At 38.4% G+C, this 22,962-nt stretch overlaps 1 protein-coding gene across 1 annotated transcript in view; it reads left to right on the top strand.

Moving 5' to 3' along the window:
* Positions 1 to 19,959: 19,959 nt before the first annotated feature.
* SSBP2 (single-stranded DNA binding protein 2) overlaps positions 19,960 to 22,962 on the top strand; it is a 211,739-nt gene continuing 208,736 nt past the window's right edge. Inside the window, exons 1-2 of the mRNA XM_011934359.1 lie at positions 19,960 to 19,980; positions 20,112 to 20,173. Coding sequence (XP_011789749.1) covers positions 19,960 to 19,980; positions 20,112 to 20,173 — 83 coding nt within the window. The remainder of the gene's footprint in view (positions 19,981 to 20,111; positions 20,174 to 22,962) is intronic.

Genomic DNA, 22,962 nt, shown 5'->3' with positions numbered 1-22,962 from the left:
CTCAGGAGGCTGAGGCAGGAGAATCGCTTGAACCCTGGAGGCGGAGGTTGCAGTGAGCCGAGATCATGTCACTGCACTCCAGCCTGGGCCACAGAGAGACTCTGTATCAAAAAAAAAAAAAAAAATTACAGGGAATAAAGGAAGGATAAAAGGATGGAAGGAAGGAAAGAAAGCAAAAACAGTTTTTCTTAATGCTGTTTTGATTCATGGATCCTTGAGAATCATTAAAACTATGCACCCATACTCCAGAAGAGTGTCCATAAGCACAAAATATCACATACCATATCAGAGGGTTCATGGATCTCATTTGTTAGCATTTATGAATCCTAGTTCAATGACCCTTCCCCAAAGCCAAAGCCTCAAACAACCACTTTTGTCAACTTTGTCAACTGCTTCTAATGTCATTGATCAGAGGCATAAATATCACCTGAGCAGTTTTTAGCTGGTGATCTTTTTATTTATTCATATTTAACCAAGGTAAAGGGGTCCTTAAAGCTTATTTTTTTAGTCGGTTAAAATTTCTAATGTCATCACTGAAAAGGTTGCTACAACTTTTTTGAGTGTGACCCAATTCTGCACAGTAAGTTCTTTGACAAAAATCTGCACCATGACCTATAGTTCTCTGAACTTTTAGCAGAACAAAACTGTCAGTCTCATAAATATGAAGAGAGGAAATCCTGGAAGCGAGGCCCCTTGATGACTCTGAAATTTATAGAATCCAGAGACATAATCTGTTAAAACACAAGAGGATACTGCTCTCAGGTTAAAATATCCTGCCTCCTCCATAGCCCCAAGCGACCATCTCCTCTCAGCCAAAACGGATCTTCAACTCTTGATGCATGCTCTACTTTTTAAAAAATAAGGCAACTCATTAATAACAATACCAATTTATTAAAATAGCAAGCAATTAGTGGCTCTTATACAGAGGCTCAGGGACTCTTTAACATTAAGTAACCTAAGCCCATTTAATTTTAGGTCTCTTGCTCTAGATTCTGGAACACTGCTGTTCACCTCAGGAAGGAGTTATTAAAATGCCCCTTTGGTCATTAAGATAAAGAGATAATAATGTTCCCTGACTGTAAGATGCAGAAGAAGCAGGGAAATATGTCACAGGACGTCGGGGAAGGGCTTGGAAAGGTGAGCCGAGCAAGCCTGTACCTTGCCAACGGGGCCGGCAGCACGCGCAGCAGGAAAGCCCTTCCTGTTTCCAGGCAGGAACTGGTTCTGGAAACTTCTTGGAGGCAGTGAGCCTTCTGTCATTTTGGCTTCTATCACTTAATGCCTATGCTGATTTAATTAAAAATTGCCACCGAGGAGCAAAAGAAAAACAGTCCTACAGTCCAGTTGGATGGTGGCTTTGTGTTTTCATGTTTCTCTTTTATCTACAATTCTGCAAAACATGCAAGGCTGAATCTGCAGAGCCTAATATTGTGTCTGTCATAAAGTATTAACGCTGTCCGATAAATACTTAAATGAGAAGTACAGCTTATACTTTGTGCAAGAGATTATGTTTTGTGTGGGAGGAGCGTGGGGAAATTGTGACAAAGAACGTCCTCCACAGCATCCCTGCTTTTAGGGAGCTTGTAACTTAAGGCAGAATACTGTATGATAAGTTTAGACTGTGGTACAGATTAAAAGAAGAGGAATGAAGGCTTTCCAACTGGTAAACTTTTTAGGAATCTGGGGTGTTTCTTCTCCTGGGTGCTCCTCCCGTATTTAGTTTGCAGTCAGTTTCCTGATGAAACTCTTTTTACCCAGAAATGAAAGACCTACCTAATTGGATTACTTCCTTAGAACATTAAATGACAGTGCTGGGCCGCATTTAAGGCTTGACTTCCTACTTGGGGAATATCTTAAAGCAAGGAAGAAAAAGATCTAATGTCATTGTTCTACAAAGGGAAGTACTAAATCTTTTTGTCCACAAGGTTAATTGGAGAGGTGAGAAAACCATTACATAATTTAAACAAATAAGTAGAAAATGTGAAAGGAGAAAAGCACTGGAGGCGATTAAGGAGACTGGTAAAGAGCAAATGGTTAGAATCACTAAAATTTAAAAGAATCCACATTTAGAAACTGAAATGTTAAAATCTGCATGTGAAAGATGTCACTGTATCTCCTTAGCATTCAAACTAAGTTAGTATCCCCTTATCATCAGACACTACCCCTGCTATTGAAATTGGAGACCTAGCTAAGCTGAACTCTAATAACCTTACAATAGCAGAGGATTGGTTACTTTAAAAAAAACCTTATTTCCCACATTCAGAAGCATTTGCTGGAAAACTCAAAAGGCACCAACAAGGTTAGTGATTAATCTACACTGATTCCCTTAATAGAGGCTCATGCACACACAGTGAAGCCGACAAATGTTTCTGTTCTTATCATAAGCATCACTTTCACTTCAAAGTTAGTTCTGTGAAATAAAACACAGCTAGACAACTTACCTAGAGTAGGCCATTCTTGCAATAACTTGAAACAACCTAGAGGGGAGTTGAGAGCATAGATTTACACAGCATCTCCCCAGGTTACCCAACTTGTCCTATCTCGAGGAAAAAAAAAAAAAAAAAAGTATATTTGTGTTAGTGGGTGCAGGTGGAGGAGGACTTTCTAACCACCAGACTCTAGAGTCCAGCATACTAGGTTCAAGTCTTTATGCCACTATTTTGTAGCTGTGTGATCTTTAGCTACTTGTTGTCTTCTTGAGCCTCTGTGTTCTGCATCTGTAAAATGGGTTATGGAAAATATTAAATAGATGAAATTAGTGAATATCAAGTGCTCTGTGTTGGACCTGGCAGAAAGTAATTCCTCACTAAATGTTACTGATGGTCACTTGTAATCTTAAAATAGATGCCACACATTCTGTGCACTTTATGTGCAGGGAAACTCCTAAAACTCTCACGCACAATTTACGTGTACTTGAAACAAAAATCTAGCAGGTTATGTTATCCCAGTTCACATAAAAGGAGAGGAATACTTGCTCTAGGAGGACAGACAGGAGTATGAATTTACAGCTGATGGCTGACAATGAACAGAGATGGGAAAACATAAGTGAGCAGACAGAGACCACTAAAAAACTGGGTCCGTCTTTCCTTCCTTCCTTCCTTCCTTCCTTCCTTCCTTCCTTCCTTCCTTCCTTCCTTCCTTCCTTCCTTCAACAGTCTTGCTCTGTCATCCAGGCTGGTGTGCAGTGGTGCAGTCTCAGCTCACTGCAACCTCTGTCTCCCAGGTTCAAGCAATTCTCCCACTTCAGCCTCCTGAGTAGCTGGCGTTACAGGTGCCTGCCACCATGCCAGGCTAATTTTTGTATTTTTAGTAGAGACGGGGTTTCACCATGTTGGTCAGGCTGGTCTCAAACTCCAGACCTCAGGTGATCCGCCCACCTTGGCCTCCAAAAGTGCTGGGATTACAGGCGTGAGCCACCACACTCGGCCTGAGCGACCTTTTAAGTGTTTTAGGCCATCGACGGCTTTTATCACTTGTAGCGCTTAGTGCAGTAATTGATGTAAAAGCAGATTGAATCAATGTGATGGTGGAGCTGGCAAAACACAATGCATATGAAGGCAGAAAAATGTGTCAAGCATTTTAACAGTGTCTCCATAAAGTGGCAAAAAATTAAAATTTTAATGCTAAAAGGGAAGATTTGGGTTATATGAAGACATTCTGCATACTTTGGCAAGGCATTATTTTTCTAATAGCTCACAAGTTGTAAGCTAAGATCTTCTAGCAGCAAACCCCACCCTCGAATACAGGCTGTAAGCTATTTCAAATACTATGAGCCTTATGAAAATATTTGGAAGGATATATTAGGTATAATTGTGGGCTTGAATAATGCTCTGAAATTTGATTAGTTTTTTTAAATGAATGGTTATTGAGCACTGCCTGTCCCAAGCAAAATTCCAAGCACTTAACTCATTTCATCCTAATATCAGTGCAAGAAAGGGATATCATTATCCTTCATTTTACAGATAAGAAAACTGGGCACAAGGAGGTTAAGTAACTCATCCAAGGTCACACAGCTTGTAAATGGATTTTAAACGGGGTAGCCTGGCTCCTAACTCTTAACCAATGCCACAGTGGTAAAGTCCACCTTCAAAGGCGTAATTTCAGTTGCACTAGGAGAGTGTTAAAATTAAGAAAGATGTGTTGATATAAAACACAATTTTTAAAACTGTTTGTAGAGCCCTAAAAATTCCTACTAATTTTTATAAATTAGCTGATACAGTCCATATGTACATTATGTTGACAGTTGCCAGTAACAAAATCAGTGAGCCTCAATGCAACTGCAATGAAGTACAGAAAGGTGAACATACAAGGCCATTTGGATGCAAATCACTAAAATAAACCATAAAGATACGAATATAAAAAAATGTTAAGGTCTTCAGTGTTTTCTACTTAATCATGAGCTAGTCCTTTCTTCACATGTCAAAATGTTTTATGTGCTACCCTGCATATCATCAATATTTTCTTAAACGAAAATCACTGGAGTTTGTCAGCTTAAGCTAGAGCTTTTGTATTTATGCTGAAATAGATCTCTAAAACTTTCTTTCACCCTGAGAGAAAGAATGCTCCCCTAGGATACAGCAGATCATGCTTTATGGCAGGCCGTTTTATAGTTTATCACATCTCCCCAGCAGGGACCAAACCAGTAAAATAAAGCTTAACTGTGATAAGTGGACTTACGTGTTTATCTTTATGGCAGGGTTACATGTTTTCTCTCATGCCTTTCTCCCATCTGTGTTTTCGATCATGCACCCAAATGATGTAATGGTGCCAAATGGCCCTTTAATGGTTTTTCCCTAAGAATTAGTGAATTATAATCCTCTTCTTTCCAAAGGTAACTGCCATCCAAATCCTGGGTCTACTGGGATTTATTGCATGCACAGTGTTCTTAGCCACTGATTTGGGGGCCTGCCAAATGCTTACTCAGTACTCTAATGTGTTGAGAAGGAAGCGTTATAGGTCTCTCAAAAGTAGTGGAAGCTCCAGCAGACCAGATACCCACCATTCAACATATTTATCAACTGTCAGCATAACAGAAATAAACCTGGAAACTTCTTTTACACACAGACTTCTAAACCAAGCATTGTGAATCATGCAGGTATAGGCTTTAGGTTGGGCTTTCCTCACCTCCCTAATTGAAGAGCGTTTATTGAAGAGACTGCCTGCAAAGGTATGTGCATGATTAAGGGGATCCAACAAACTATGGTGAAATACTAGGTGCTGGCAACAGCTTAGGGCCGTTCCTGCATCCTGAAGGAGCAAGAGGAGGGTAGAGTTACCAACCTAGAGAGAGAACTTCAAGGCCAGCTGTGAAGGAACTATGGACTCTGGCAGAGGAACACAGCCACCAGCAGAAAAGGAGCCAGAGGAATAAATACCTGGACCTCACTGTCTGCTGGTACAATCTGTTGCATGGCATTTTGGTGAACTGTAAGATTATTTACAGAAAGTTACTTGTTGAACAGCATAGTATGTTCACTTGGGCAATTCGATGGGTTAATTTCTTCCACCACCTAAGCCTATATCTGAGAGCAGCCAAGTAAGCTATATGAATGCCGACTGCGGTCAAGTGGGATAATGCTTCAGCAACACAGCTGCAATAGGCTTGTATTCCAACATACACGGACTGGCATGTTTGTAACACTGCAAGAAGGTGATCGCTCTGAAGGAGTCTAAAGGAAAGGGAACCCTCATTTCACCACGTAATCAAGAAGAGATTTCTGTTAAACATAGATTTGACTCCTGGCTGTACATTTACTAGCTTTCATTCATTTATTTGGTGAATATTTATTAAGTGTTTGCTCTATGCTGACACCATTGTTCCAGGCATTAAGGATAGAGGAGTGAAAAAACAAGATGCCTACCTTTAATGTGGGGAGATGGCTGATGCTTGCACACAAGCAAGATAAGTTCAGATGGTGACAAGTAAAACAAGGTAACTGGAGAGTGATGGGGGATGGTCAGGGGAGTATCTGGGGTGGTGACATTTGAGCTGAGACTTTAACCTTATTGTTCCATGCTTAGGGAGGGTTGGGGATGGGTTGGCAGGTGGTGGGCAGAGCAGTGAGTTAGGAAGGGAGAAGAGTGATAGCAGCTGAAGTCTATATCCTTAGAGTAATGTGAAGACATTGGGCAGTTTTAGGAAGGGAGAAATGATTTGATTTACATGTTTGGGATCCCTCTGATGACTCTGTTGAGCTTCGATTAACATGAGGTGAAACTAGAAGCAGGACACTAAATTTGAATGGCTTAGCCTAGGATAGAGGTGGTGGAAATACACAAAAGTATAGGGAGACTGTATATATATATATATATATATATATATATATATATATATATATTCCCCTAATTTTCCTAATGAGATTTTTAGGTGTTTTATTTATTTATTATTTTGGAGAGACAGTGTCTTGCTCTGTTCCCCAGGCTAGAGTTCAGTGGTGTGATCATGGCTCACTATAGCCTTGAACTCCATGGCCCATGTCATTTCCAGTTACCGCCAGGACATCATAGTCAAATGAGTACTTACTATGGAAAAGGAGAGTAGAGAGGGACATTAGTGTGCAACTAGCAAGCAGGTTGTCACTAGATAGCAGGGGACAGCTGGTTTTTCTGTACATTCATATATGTCTTGTATACATATATGATTATCCCTCCTTATCCAAAGCTATTCAGTCCCTGAATTCAGAGAGCAAAAAAAGGAATATAGGTTTTTGTGATTGCTACAACTTAACCACTGACTGTATTTCTATTTAAAGTGATCATTAAAAGGCTGGAGGAGTCATACCATACGAATAATTACAAAATCTGTTTTTAAATTTCTTTGTCTCTTCCATTTTAAACAATTCTGTCAGTTGGATCTCCAAAGGGAACCAAAACTAGCACTTATTGCAGCCAATTCAGAAGGATATGTCTTTTGCAAATGGCACTTTTTGTTCAAAGAGGTAATTAGGAGAGAACCCTGTAATAAGAGGCTTTGGAAGGACTCTAATGTAAGGGGATTTCTTATTTTCTGAGAGGTAATTGCGCGAGGAGGGGTTCTTCACCTTATATTTAGACATTAAGGTAGGGGGGACCAGGTCACCTGCAGAGCAGGGCGGGTTGGGGGGAGTTTATTTGGTAACATAAGGAAATATTCTCTCTTTTTCTTTAACTGTAATATGAGGGGATAATTAATATGTAGTTTCTTTGCGTGATTGTGAAAATCATGAAAGGTGTTAGATATGTAGCAGAATATATGCATCACCTAATATGCACTGCACAACATTGAGAGGTAAACATGCACATCCTCTATCTTTGCAAAAATCGGTGTTGGCATTTGACAGTCAGCTGTGTTTGTAGTGACAATATTTGCCTGGCTAACAGTACGTGCTCAATAAATGATCACTTTTATTATTATAAAATGGGAAATAAGGAAAGTCTAGGAATAGCACAACTTTAAGGCATTTGAATGTCCACTCATCATCTCATCTGCATTAGTCCTATTCTGTCACGGATGCCTTCTTAGTAAGAATTATTCTGATATAATAGAGAGCTTTGGTGGAAGCTTATTAAACATTTTTTCTGAGCAAACTTCTATTTAGAGGGAATCTGCCTTGAATTGTTCCAGAGAGCTCTGTATTCCATTTTCTCTCAGAATAATAAGGCTTCCCTGTTCCTCTCTTCTAGGCAGTGCTGTGAACTGTCGTGCATATTTAAATAGCTGGAATTCATTGGAGTACACCAAGCATTTTTCTCAAAATGTTGTGTTTGCCATAAAATTTAGGGCTCTGTGGGGTTTGATATAATGTCTTGCTTGCCCATTGGGATATTATAATCAATGTGGAAAGATTCTATATGTTTTGCTCCAATGTTGTCCAAGGATTCATCTTGACTGTTGTGTAGGCATTTACTTCTATTTGACAATTTGGTATTTCTTCAAATGCTTTGTGTCCATTCATGAGGGCGATGGTTTCATTGGAACACTGCAGTCACCAGGGAGAAGGCCCTGTGCTCTTCCCTGATAGGCTAGCTTTCCCTCTGCCTCCTGTTGCTATGGTGCTAGCAGAGTAACTTCCTTGCCCTGCACATGCAGAAGGCTCAGTCTCCATGGATACCCCACTCTGAGACTGTACTCTACTGAGATATGAGCTGCACACACTGTATTTCTGCAAAAGACATACCCCAGTCTGTGCTGGGAGGTTGTTTGCAGAGGCAATGTTTGCCATGAAAGTCTACGGAGCTTACCTTCTAAGTAAGTAGTATTAGTCACAGTAAGTAAATAATTACGTTGGATCACAGAGGCTAGACTGTGTGTGTGTGTGTGTGTGTGTGTGTGTGTGTAAGTTAGTTATGGTAGGCCAAAATGGAGCCTAAAACAAGTTTTCATCTTCACCTCTCAGATATTCTGAATGCATGGTCTTATAACTAAACTTTTAAAAATATACACGTGTTATTTTAAGTACTCTTTGTCATTTATGAGTCTATTTGTGCAATTGTAAGTCAATTTGATGCCAAAATGAAAAAGACTGACCATTGGCAATTACATTTAGAATGCTCTTCTAACCATGAGCATTGCATGTTGCATTTGTAAATGAAAAGCCTGGCCTTACCAGTGGTGTGCTAAGGGAATAGATGAACACAGCCACAATTAATGCTAATTGGCACTGCACATAGTTTGAAATGGGCCTCTGTGTAGGCTGAAACACGACGTGGTTATTATCAAGAGAGAGTCTGCGCATGTGATTAGGAAAGGGAATACCCATGTCTGCCTGATTACCATGAAAATTACTGAGAGTACATCTCTCTGGCCAGTTTTAATTTACTTTTCTCACATGGCATCCAGTAGAAATTCTGAAACAGTTAATGTTCATGGAATTGGGATGTGGAACTTTTTATTTTTATTAACTGATCTGAGCTAACACTTCCTCTTTACTGTACATTCCAAGAGCATAAACGTTGGGTTTGTAGTGTTGTAAAACACATGAGTCATCTTAAAGTATTTTCATCTGCTGGGCAAATGATTAATGCCTGTGGTGGTAAAATTAATTAGTAGAAACAAAAGAAAGACTATGTTTATGGCAACTCCAACTTTAGTTCTGTAACTTTAAAATTGTGTAAAATTGAGATATTTAGATTGTTCACATATATAGCTGACATCTGGCAGCTCTAAACAAAAAGCAAAACATATGCTATATCAGCATGGAGAAATTCATCTTTAATCATATAAAAAAGTGAACACAGCATTATACTAGATTGTTAACTTTGTTTACTTTTTTGTGCTCATGACTACTTAGGCAAAGGACATACTGTGTTCATGTCATCTTTTCCAATGGTTAGTCATGGTTCAAGTTTAATTGCTGAGAACGGTGAAAAGATACCACTCTTTGAGAATGTGAATGTACCAAGGACTACTCTGTCCCTGGCTTTGTCACTGGGGTCAAGCTTTAGGTGATTAACTTAATATTTCGTAAATATAATTTCTAACAGTAGATGGAATAGCAGACAAACATGGGTGTGTGAGAAATTCTATAGAGATCATGATTTTGGAACCCTGGAAACCATGTTGATGACACTTTCTCCAAACTTTTACTGCACCAATAGTATAAAGCTCCATATCCCTTTCTCAATGTATCTGCAATGAAGTCCCCCACCCACCTCTAAAACCCAGCATAGTATGGGATTTCTTTTTAACCTCAAAATATCTGACTCTTCCCTCTAAAACTTTTCTTTCATCTATGTAGTGGAGATAGTAAGAGTACCACTCACATAAGGCTGCTTTGAAAATTCAGTGAAATAATCAATGGCATATGATTATAGGAATAGAATATATATGAATAGAAGCATACAAAAAATAGCTTCTATTGTGTTATGAATACTATAAACATTATCACCATTTTTACAATGCCTGGTAGTCAAGGGAGGCATTAACTAATAGCTTGAACAATTATTTGTTTCAATTTGATTCAGCCTATCAACTTTCTTATCAAATACTTACTAAAAATCTACTATGTGCTTAACACTTTGATGGGAATTGTGGGATTTTATGTACATGAGAATGTACCTAACAAAAAGTGAAATATACAGTAGGGGTTTTTTTCTTTTCAAATGTATGGCTTTGTAGTTTTGCTAACTAGATATATATGTGTGTATGTATGTATATATATGAAATTGTGTTGCTATTAACAAAATGGATATGTAAGATACCACAGTAAATGTTTAATATAAAAGAGGCTGAGCCATAGCATAAGTCTAGTTAATACATATAACTTGAATTTAAAATGTGATGATTAAAATCTACGTTCAAATATTAAGTTAGGTTTTTTTCCTGAAAGGATTTCCATGACATAGTTTGAAAAAAAGCAATTTCATTTTTCATTAAGTTCAAAGTTTGGGGAATGATGGGAGAGAAGGAGATGGGAAATGATTGATTAATCTGTATAAAAATAGGCCCCATGCTGGGATTTTTCCTTTTGCACTAATTCTGTGTGACATCTGAGCCAAAAAAATACATAAAACCAATGCCATATGTGCTGAGCCTGCTGGTGCTTATTTTAAAACTCATGAAGAGTTGACCCAGATTATATTTTGCAGCTTTATTTTTATTTTAATGTCACTTTAATTTCCACTTCTTCCTGGCATATTCTCTTCTTTCCTTCTGTTTTCCCTGGAAAAAACGTGGCATGTACATCAAGGACTATACCAAGTCACTTGAATGAAGAAAAGGAGCGGGCGGCGGGGGGGGCAGGGTAGCATTTGTAGGATGTGGTTTAAAATGAGGTCTTGAGAGGCTGGGAACTTGGAATCAACGTATGTTCATACATGCTGAATATGTTTAGCTAAACATAATTTCAGATGCAATATCACTCAGATGGCCTAGCTAGAATAAGCCTTCTATTTTAAAGTTGCAATGGAACAATTAAATCCTTAATGATATCCTCACTAGCATGGTGACCTTTTACTTACGTTCTGCTAGTCTGTGAACAAAATAATGCCCCACTTTCTATTCCATTGTTATTAGTCACGCATGCACATGCTTTGATGGTGCACAGTTCGTCAGTTGTTTGTTAGGTACTTGGTGCTTCTGTCATGATATTCGGGTCATATCTGGGGAGCTTTCTGAGGTCTCATTTGACATTTCTATTTGCTGCATTCTTTTCCGTCAGGAGAGTTTGTGGCACTTTCAGAGGAAGGGATGCTTCCTTGTCTTACATGGCAGCAACATTATTCAGGGAAACTGGATCTTCCTGAGTGTTTGGCTTCTTGTACTCACCTCTGAGGTTGAGATAGGCAGGCTCCGCAAGCCTCTGCCAAGAAGATCTGATTTCTGCAGGGACTACTGGCGGGCCTGACTGTTCTTGAAAGATGAAGGCTATGTCTGTATCTGATACTGGGTTACTGCCTGACATCCAATGCCTTTTCCCTCATCGTTAGAGGAAGAAGTGAAAGATCCAAGCCACGAGCTTAGAAGCACTAGTGCATACAGGGCAATGGTTTAGAATCTGCAGATTCACCATAGCCTCCTATACTGCCCAGCTCAGAGAACCAGGGACAGTAAAGGGATTTTTCCCATGCAACACTGGGTCATTCTCAAGTTTTGGATAAGATTCTCCAACTCAGCATTTCCACCCTTCCTTTTCTTCTCAGTCTCAGCTACCATTTAAAACAACTGAACCTGGTAATGCTACTCATTTGTTTTTTTAAACGAATGTTTATTAATGTGCTAGACAGTGACCCAGGCACTGGGTACAACAGTAAACCAGGGATCCCTGTACATTGTGATATGTTCAGGAGGAAACGCAGTGTCCGGTGGGAGCCCAGAGGACGACCATGTTACCTAGACTCTGGGGTGTGGGAAGAGTCCCAGGAAATGTAATGCAATATTGATACTTATAAAGGGTAAAATTATATTTTTAAGGCAAATACACTTAGGGATTTGAAATTTACATGCAATCGTTGTTAATTTAAATACTATGTATGCCCTTAGAGACAGTGTTTTTTTTAAAATTCTATTGTTATGGTCACCATGCTATATTTAATAACAGTTTTTTAGACGGCTCTTTTCTCTACTAGAATGTGAACCTCTCTAGGAATAAGAACATGTTATCTTTTCTCTTTCCTTCTCTCTTTATTTCTCTCTGGTAATCACTGTATTAACTTTTGTTTTACATTCAGTTTTGCTGCCTCCCTTATTTCTTTATAAATACTACATATAATGTGATGCATAAAGAGAATGTATGTGACATGCGTGAACTGCGTAGAATAATAATAAAGCAAAACTTGTGATTTCACCTTCTACTTTAAGAGTTGCCGCCAGGGAAGCTGCCTGCACACTCCTCCCAGATCCTATTCTCTGACTCCCACAAGGGTAACCACTGTACTGAAATGTGTGTTTTAACATTTCCTTGCACTTTAAAAATAATGTTACAACCTTAGATATGTGCCCTTTAAAATATGTTAGGGGTATTTTCAAAACTATTGTTTCCAAAGCTTACTCCTTCTCTTCTTTTTAGTGCCATGCAAACACTCTCTGATGGTCCTAAGAATGGCCTTGATTTATTTTTCGTAATACTCTGCTTTGCTTTTCCATTTTATTTTGGTTTTTCACAGAACATTGTGGGCTGGAGAGGGAAGGGGTGGAGAAAGTAGAGAACACTGAGTACACTTGAATTTAAAAGTTAATTTGTGTAGGGGGGTGGGGCAGAGTAGCTGGGCAAGCGAAGGGTTGGCCTGGGAACATGTGCTTTGTGCCAGACGTCACTGACAGTGAGATCCTGGGGAAGGTTCCACTAAAGGAGTCCAAGGAAATGCAGAGCATAATTTGTGTGCAGAGCAAAATCCAATCGTGAGTATGCTTCGTTCATTTTAAGTGCTATAAACCACACCAGGATTTGTAGAAATGTTTCTGGAAGGATGAGTGTGAATTCAAAAACATTTTGTTCAGAAGCTTGAGAGAGAGAATCATTTTCAATTGATAGACAATGGTATGAGGTGAAATGTTGTTGCTTGCTGCTGGAGACAGAGCTCTTGGCCTCTCATCAGCTTCTGCCCCAGCTCGAGAAGGAAGACAAGTAGGAATGAGGCATCCCAAGTGCATTTCCCTTCCTGGGGCGGACGCTGGCCTCTGTGATCCTTGCACAGGTGTCCCAGGGCAGGCATGCAGGAGCTGTTTCACCTGCTTTCCACCTGCTTTCCACCTGCTTTCCTCTGACCACATCACCTGATCCAGACATTTCTCTGTTGTGCTGCCAGCACTTATCTTGAAAATATTTTCTCGTGACTTCATTATTCTGTTTCTTCCTTTCTCATTTGAGTTTTTTGAATACATGTCAGAGTTAAAAACAACCCCAGCGCCACTAGGCCTTCCATTTCTCCATTTGCTTTTGTTCTCACACTCCCTGCAGATGCCAGAAATTGCCAAAATTTGCCCAGCTTATTTGTTTTATTGTATTGACATTTGTGCTTGCAAATGAAGTTTACATTAAAGATTACAGACACCTGTAATCCCAGCACTTTGGGAGGCCAAAGCGGGTGGACCACTTGAGGTCAGGAGTTCAAGACCAGCCTGGTCAACATCAAAATGTCTCTACCAAAAATGCAACATCAAAATGTCTCTACCAAAAATGCAAAAATTAGCCGGGTGTGGTGGCATGCTCCTGTAGTCCCAATTACTCAGGAGGCTGAGGCAAAATGATCACTTGAGCCCGGGAGGCAGAGGTTGTAGAGAGCTGAGTTTGTGCCACTACACTCCAGCCTGGGTGATGGGAGTGAAACTCTGTCTCAAAAAAAAAAAAATAAAGAAAACAAAGAATAAACAACATATACTAGAAATATAAAACCAAACAGATTATGGTGGTGGGCTCCTGGAATCCCAGCTACTCAGGAGGCTGAGGCAGGAGAATCGCTTGAGCCCAGGAAGTGGAGGTTGCAGTGAGCCCAGATCGTGCCATTGCACTCCAGCCTGGATGATGAGAAACTCTGTCTAAAAAAAAAGAAGGAAAGGAAAAACTTTTACTTCAATTTCAATATTTTTTACATGTAGTTTAGTGTATAGATATACTCATGCTTCTATACATGAGAGATTTTAGAAAATTGGTGGGAACAGTAGGTTATATCTAAATTAGAAGTCTCAGGAATTTAGAAACAAACTTACACATAGGTATACAGGTTATTTTCTTAACACAGGAATTGGTTTTATTGTTTTATAGTATTAAAGTTATTCTTTGGATATTTGTTTAAATTAAAAAGTATGAAAGGATTTATGGGTACTATGAAAAGTTTAGAGCCCATGACCTTCAAACCTCCTGCTGCATTGTTGGAGATACTGTGGAAGTGGGTCTGGATCTGCTGAAGAGGTCCCACATTGACAAGACTAGAACCCCTAAAAAGGTACTGCTGACATCCAGAATTGTGCTACCCCAGCTTCACTTTTGGAGTCAGAGGCAGGAAGCTTCTCTTTTTCCTGTTTTTTGATCTCCTGCTAGTGTCTCATGATGGCAGAATTTGACAGGAAGCCAAATGGCAAGGAGGCTAGGAAATGTGATTTTCAGAGTCCCAGGCCCAAGTATAGAACGGAGTATAGAAGGGTGGGTGTAGGGCTGAGAAATAGTAGGTAAATGACCAGTATACCTTGCCAGAAGCAAATAAGTATGAAAAATTAAGCAAATGTGTGTGTGTGTATACCTGTATACATTTATGTATATATATCTATATCTTTTTTTCTTTTTTGTACAAATGTTAGCTTATACACCATTCTGTGCTTTAATTTTTGTTTCACTTGTTAGATTTTGGAAATTGTGTTATATTGGTTCATGAAATGTCATAATTCTCTTTTTATGGTTGTAGTATATTTCATTCTATGAAATGTGCCATGATATAGTTCACCAGCCCTGTACTGATGGACATTAGGTGTTTCCAGTCTCTTTCAATTAAAACAGTGCTTCAATGAAAATTGTTATATGTATGTAAAATTTTGCACATGTGACCATCAGATAGTATATATTTCATATTTAAACCATAAGACATCTTTTTCCTATTGATAGACCTTTTGCTCATGATTCAATGTTTGGTTTTACATTGATGAAGAAATGCTGAAAATGTTAGATCATGTGATAAAAACAGCGTATTCATAGACAAGGCCATCAAATGCAGAATATGGCATTAGGAATGGGCCTTGAGATTTACATGAAAGTTACAGGAGAATACAGCCCCTAGCTGGTCAAATGACAGAAGGAAGTGAGGTAGATAATTAAGCAGCAAAAAGCCTTAGGACTTGGCAGATACACACTGATGTTGGGATAATGGAAGAAGAAAAAACAGAATAAAGAGAAAATGTTATTGGCAAAGATGCTACCCAAAAACCTAAATAGGCCTGAAGCCCATGAAACTCAATACAACAGAAAATGCCTCTTCCGAAACAGCAGAAAATTTGTTTTTAACATGACTGCTGACATTTAGGAATATTTTCTGGCCATTCCTTAACACCACCCATCATTAACTCATATTTGCTAAAAAACAAAATTAAACTACATATAATTTAAAATGAAAGTCCTCCTTTTCGCTATTACAGATAATAGTTGTAGGCTTGATGTGATTTTTAAAAATGGATACACACCTACAAGCACACATATGTATGTATACATACTTTTTTTTCCAAGCAGAAAGGTTTTATGCTATACATAATGTTCTCCAACCTTCCAAATTTCCATCTTGAAAAACCAGTAGAGCATGATTCTCTTTCCAGGTAGCTGTATTTCATTCTTTTTAATGATAGCACACTGTTTCTAATTTTAATTTTTTTCTAACAATGCTACAGTGAATGCGGTTTAGTTTTCTACAGGTCAGGATTCTGTTTCGGCTCTTCTTGAGCACCATTTTATGCTTTCTATAAGCCAGTAGTGTCTAGAATAGTGATCCATTTGGACTTAGCAATATTCACTGTGTAAACACAGACCGTCTCTTCTGTGGACCTACCTAAAACACAGCTTTGAGTGTGGTTCATTCAATAACTATAAAAGGGTGGATTTTATGTTAACTTCAGTATGATGGACTGAAGTTTTACCTGCTTCTGGCACAGACTTGCAATTTGAGGACAGAAGGATGAATACTATGTAGTAAAAAATATTGTGAGCATAAAATGATGATATATGTGATTCCTTTTTAGTTTCTCTGAGGAATAATAAGATGTAAAACTGTTTAAAACACAAATGTATTACCTCAGGCTTCTTCTCATAAAAGACCATATCAAATATAAGCCATATAGGTAGTTTCCTATAGTCCTTTATCTCCCAAAATAGCTGGAAATGGACTGTGGAAGTTGTGGAAGTGCATGAGGGGAAGCTGCTTAGTAAGGATGCGGGGCAGTGGGTCTCATAGACTGTGAGTCTAATCCTACCTGCAGCACACCTTAGCATTGAAACCTAGTCATACCATTTTCACTCCTCCATAAGTCATGTCACGTTCTTCTTTTAACTGAGTAGAGTAAAATCTGTTTATTTCACAGCCATATTATGTAAAGTCAAGATGAACTGAGATGAAACATAAGGACAGTACCTTGAAAAATTTGCTGGTCATATGATTATGATAGTTCTAGTGATTAGGAATATTAGTGTGTTTGGGTACATCAGTGAGGGTTTCTTCTTATGTTCTTTCAAGAAGATACCAACTAGTGAAAACGTGGTAAGAGAAAAGTTTGATAGAAGGATGAGACATAGGTTTTTGACTAAATTATAATTTTAGTAGGACATCAGAGTTTTGTTTCTCATAAATCTCATTATGTACTATTTCTTATTTTTTACAAACCAAGGTAATATAAAATGTTGATGAACTGAAATTATCAGATAAATGGTGGCATAGATATACAAATTATTTGTGTTACCACTTAGGATAATTAAAATTAGGATCTGGCTTACATTTATTTGATGTGTTCTGGTTTATTGTTCATAGGTAGTTTTTCTAACTTCAAGTTCATTAATTCCTGGAATTTTTCCTTTTAGTGCTTCAAAATGGCTATTACATTATTATCATTATTATTATTAACTTTTTTTTTCTTTTTTTTTTAAGACAGTCTCACTCTGTCGCCCAGGCTGGAGTGCCGTGGTGCTATCTCGGCTCACTGCAATCTCCGCCTCCCGGGTTCAAGTGATTCTTCTGCCTCTGCCTCCTGAGTAGCTGGGACTACAGGCACACACCACCATGCCTGGCTAATTTTTGTATTTTTAGTAGATATGGGGTTTCACCATGTTGGCCAGGCTGGTCTCGAACTCCTGACCTCAAGTGATCCACCCACCTTGGCCTCCCAGAGTGCTGGGATTACAGGTATGAGCTACCGTCCTGGCCATGTTACTAATCTTCAAAAAATTTCTCTTTATTTTTTGAGAACAAATTACTTGTTTTACTTCAAGGTTCCCATTTATTTATACTTTATGTACTTAAGAACTCTAAAACTCCAACCAATTTCAGTGATTTTAATGGCACTTAACTTTTTTCATCTTTTTATTAAAGAAGATTTTTGGTTGTTTCTATATTTAGGACTACTTTCCGAGTTCCTGTTTTAAAACTTCTTTAAAAAGTCCTTTTGGGATAAGAATTCCTAACTTCTTACATAGTAGATGATGGAAAGAATTCCTTGAATTTTTTTGAAATCTGTAATTACAGTTGTTCATTTCTTAGTAGTATTAAGGGCCTCTGGGCACATTTTACTGATTGGGGTATTGTTACATAATTTTTATTATTTAAGCTAAAAAAAAACTAAGGCATTTAGTTATACACAGAGGTTTTTTTTTGAGGTCTTTCTGGATCTCCTTATTTAAAGTTGTAATTCCACTTCATTATTTTCCTGCTCTTTCTATCCCCCTTCTCTGCTTAGTTTTCCTTCACTGCATTTGTCACCTTCTCATATAAACCCAATTTACTTTTTTGTTTGTTTCTTTGTTCATGGTCTATCTTCCTTACTAAGGTGTAATCTCCCTGAAGGAAGGGATTTCTGTCTTTTGTGTTCACTGCTATCCAGTGCTTAGAAAAGGCACTGTATGAATACTTAACCAGACACCCATCCAAAAGTATTTAGTCAGAACTTTTACTTTTTTAGAGATATTGATCTTGTTTTAAATTTTTATTATAGTAAACTCTAACTTAGCTGAAATGGGAACAATTAGAAAGTTAATGTCAGCATCTTTTAAAAACTCTTATTTTATGAGAGACCTATGTCATCTTCTGCCTACACCCTCAAATCAGGAATGTATTTAAAAACTCAACCCTTAAGATATAATTTGAAGTCAACATATTAAGCGTAATCTCTTGCAAGTCTCTGGGTGAGTGGTGATAACTGATGTTCCTATTTAATAATGGTGGTTTTGATGTGCCTTAAGATCCTGAAATACCTTCTGATTCAATAAAAGACACAGAAAGAAAGAAAAGAAAAACCTCAAAATTTGAGTTATCTTCATTATGGGATTTTAATGGTGATCTGAATTTGGTATACATGATAACTCAGTGTAACAGGACACTAATTCTGAAATGACTTTAAATAGAAGCTTAATTTTCTGTTTAAATGATTCATTTTTACTTTTTTCATTTATGCTAGGAGCATAGACAAGTGTTCCTTAGTTGCAACTCTGATTGTTCCTTTTTCCTAGTTACATGTATGGTTTCCAGCAAGATGAAAACTATTCTGATTAGTAAGTTAAAATTGCTTGGCACAACCCTAAATACTTTGAATATTTTTATATGGAATATCACTGGAATTTTGTGGGTGCTGGTGACAGTGATGATGTAATTAAGTTTTACAGGAATACCCTCCTAGGTAAAAGAAAAAAAATTTTAGCACCTTACAGTTACCAGGCACTTCCTGCATGTCAGTTACTCTTTCTTCCCACTCTCCACGCCCCTACCCCTCACCGTCCTAAGACAGAATTTTGCTCTGTCAGACTGGAGTACAGTGGTGCAATCTCAGCTCACTGCAACCTCTGCCTCCCAGGTTCAAGTGATTCTCCCGCCTCAGCTTCCAGAGTAGCTGGGCCACTGAGCCCGGCCTGTCAGTTACTCTTTTAAGTGATTTTCATGTACTAACCAGTTTTTTCCTCACAACAACCTTGTGATATAGGTGACTATTACTAACCATATTTTATAGATGAGGAAACTGAGGCACAGAAGACTTAAGTAACTCTCCTAACTTCACACAGCTAGTATGTTAGAAAGTTAAAGTTTATGCCCATGTCCCATTCTGCTTAAAATGAAGATTTTTTATTTTTACCTTATGAGAGGGCATTTGAAGTGATGTATCAATCAGAATACAGCCACACCAATTAAAAGCATACTGAGCATTTCAACAGGGAATGTAATATGTGGAAATAGGTAAACAGATTTAAAAGAAAGCCACAACAGCACACAGAAGTTACATAAAATCAATAATTGCAGTGAGCAATCACTAGGGCTGAGGCACCAAAAGGAAGAGCTTGCGGTTATCAAAAAAATTCAAAAACCTCAGAGCTGAATCTTAGACCTCTAAGGAGAGGGAGGTGTGGGACTGCTGGTACTTGAAGAGCTGAAATTTACCTTTAACTTCTGAAGAGAGATATTGCCCAGCTGTGCTGATACTTCTGAGCAGCACAGAGAGACTGGTTCTGGTTGTGTGGGATAAAGCTAGAATGGAACCAGCTATTGTCAGAGCTATTATCACTGGATGAACTGCCACTGGGGTCACCCTGACAGGAATAGTAAGCTAACAGGAAACAAATCCATTCTCCCCTCTTTTTACTTCCAGGCTCTCTCTAGAGCCTCTCTTAGTTTATGGGACCTAACAGGAAGCCGTTTAATGAAGGACAAAGGTAGTGTATGGATCTCCAGTCTCAGCATCTGAAAGACCACAGAAAGATGAATTTGAAACTGAAAGACTGGAGTTTATAACTGGCACAGTATGAAGCAAATTCAGGAAAATAATGGTGACATCTCTCTGAGACTAATCCAGTCAACAACTCACTATGTAAAATGAGTACTTGGAAAACTTGGGTAAAAAATAATATGAAAATGATGAAGAATTCAAATATTACCATAGTATTTTAAATGGAAATATTATTACTTTGTAATATGTGTGGAAAAAAGTATTATTAGGAAAGTAATATCTCTTTTATTCATTTTAGATAAGATGGGAAAAAAACATCACATTGGGGGAACCACCAGGATTCTTACATTCTTGGTGGTGGTAAGTATCCTTTATTCCATTTTTACTGGCTTGATGATGCATTTCAATAGGCCTGTTTATGGTTTCATGCTTCCTTTTTATTTTTTCATTTTCTAAAATTTTCTGGAAAATTTACCTTTTAAAAAGGTAGCACTTTTTAAAAGACCCTTAAAAACCAGCACTAGTGTAATTTAACTTAAATATACTACTGTTGAGTTCAACTGGAATTGGAACCAGTGTGTGGAATCTCCAACTGTAAGTACGATTCTATAATGGCTTGGGATGCCATAACAAAATACCATAGAATAGGTGGCTGAAATAGCAGAATTTTATTTTTCACAATTCTGGAGGCTAGAAGTATGAGATAAGTACCAGCATGATCAGTTTCTGGTGAGGGCTGTCTTCCTGACTTGTAGACAGTCACCTTTTCGCTGTGTCCTTACATACTGGGGAGAGCAAGCTGTTTGTGTCTCTGCTTACAAGGGAGCTAGTCCCATCATGAGGGTCCCACTTTCATGATCTCATCTAAACCTAAGGATTTCCCAAAGACCCCGTCTCCAACTACCATCACATTGGTAATGCCCACCCCTCAAATCAGGAATTTATTTAAAAACCCAACCCTTCATTTCAATATATGAATTTGGGAGAGGGCTGGGTGTGGTAGCTCACCCCAGGTAGCCTGTAATCCGAGCACTTTGGGAGGACAAGGCGGGTGGATCACCTGAGGTCAGGAGTTCGAGACAAGCCTGACCAACATGGTGAAACCCCGTCTCTACTAAAAATACAAAAATTAACCAGGCGTGGTGGCACATGCCTATAATCCCAGCTACTTGGGAGGTTAAGGCAGGAGAATTTCTTGAACCTGGGAGGCAGAGGTTGCAGTGAGCCAAGACCGGGCCATTGTGCTCCAGTTTGGGCAATAAGAGCAAAACTCCATCTCAAAAAAAAAAAAAATTTAGGAGAGGATACAATTCATTCATAGCAGATAATTTTCTCGTCTTGAAGTGGCCAATGAGGTTGGCACTTTTTCTTGACTCTCTGATTGTCAAACTAGTTATAAGGTTGCTTTCCACAAAGTGGGCTATCAAGTTGTCAATGTTAGACCACCATATAGGTAATTTTAAGCGTTGGCATGCCATTATAGCTTCTTCAGACCCTCACTTCTCCTCTTGGAGGGATTGGGAATGGGAAATAATAATCTGATTGGCATCTTTTATGTAATAGGTCAATCTTGTAATAGGTCAATTTTGTTCCAGAATAACAGCTACTCATCAAACTCAAATCTCCCAAGAACAAGAGGGGAATAAGTTACAAATAAGCAGTTAGTGAAATAAGTTTATCTTCATTTTCTTGCGCTGGAAAAGCATATTCGTGAGAAACAGTGACCTGATACAGTGCTCAACAGGTACTGAACTAATCAAATAGATTTTTTTTTTTTTTGCCTGGAAGAAGTAACATTCATACGTTTATATTCCTTTGTATTTCTACCACATTGTGGTATCTTTTAAAGTTTCATTTATTCATAGGCTTTGAGCACGTTTCTCCATGCAAACCTAGTAAAGTTTATTGCATTATCTCAGTAAATACTTACTGAGTGTCTTGTATGGGCCAGATACTATGCTTGATACTATGGACACACCAGTGAATAAAACACACACACATCCCTATCCTCTTGCTGATAACAGTCTATGGGGAAAACAAATAATGAAGTAAGCAGTGAGAAAGAAGTATTTGAAGGGGATATGATATGCAGAGTCCTATATAGGCACATGCCAAATACATTTCACCTGGAAGAACTGATACCTAAGCCAAGGCATTAAGTAGATATAAGAGTTGGCCAGAAAGGCATGGAGAGATAGAGAAGGGGGATGTTTTGGATCAACCATACCATTTGCGGTGACCTAGAGGTGAAAGACAGAGAGAGTATAGCACATGGGAAGAAAAGAAATTCATTATGTTGGAAATTGGGGTGATAGAGTGATTAGAGATGAGGCTGGATTTGTAAACTGTGAATTTGAATTTAATTATAAAGAGAATACAATGCAGTTAAATTTTTAAGCAGGAGAGTAATACTGTTTATTTATATCTTGTCAAAGAAAAGAGTAAAACTCTGTAAAAAATTAGAAAAGATTTATTCTGAGCCAAATATAAGTGACCATGGCCCTTGACACAGCCTTCGGGAGGTCCTGAGAACACATTCCCAGGGTGGTCAGGGTGCAGCTCGGTTTTATACATCTTAGGGAGACACGAGACTTCAATTAAATACATGTAAGAAATACATTGGTTCAGTCTAGATAGACAAGACTGCTCAAAGCGGGGGCTTCCAGATTATAGATACATTTTAAAATTTTCTGATTGGCAGTTGGTTGACTATCTAAAGACCTGGGATCAATAGAAAAGAACTGTCTGGATTAAGATAAGTAATTATGAAAAGCAAATTTCTTATTATGCAGATGAAGCCTGTAACAGGCTTCAGAGAGAATAGATTGTAAATGCTTCTTACCAGATTTAAGGACTGTGTTGATGTTAACACTGGAGAGTATAATGAGGCAAGTCCCACTCCCACTTCCTGTCATGGCCTGAAGCAGTCTTTCAGGTTAAATTTTAAGAGTGCCCTGGCCAAGGAGGAAGTCCATTCCGATGGTTGGGGGACCTTAGAATTGTATTTTAGGTTTACAACCGTAGCCATATCACTCTAGTTCTATAGAATAGATAATGGATGAAACAGGAATAAGTCCAGAAATAGAGGAGCACTTAGAAGGCTCTTGCGGTAAGGAGTAGAGAATGGTTACTTGAACTAGTGTATAATC

This window comes from Colobus angolensis, unplaced genomic scaffold (assembly GCF_000951035.1).
Source record: "Colobus angolensis palliatus isolate OR3802 unplaced genomic scaffold, Cang.pa_1.0 Scaffold134, whole genome shotgun sequence".
In the NCBI taxonomy this organism is placed as follows: Eukaryota; Metazoa; Chordata; class Mammalia; order Primates; family Cercopithecidae; genus Colobus; species Colobus angolensis.
This window is presented reverse-complemented; position numbering and strand designations above follow the sequence as displayed.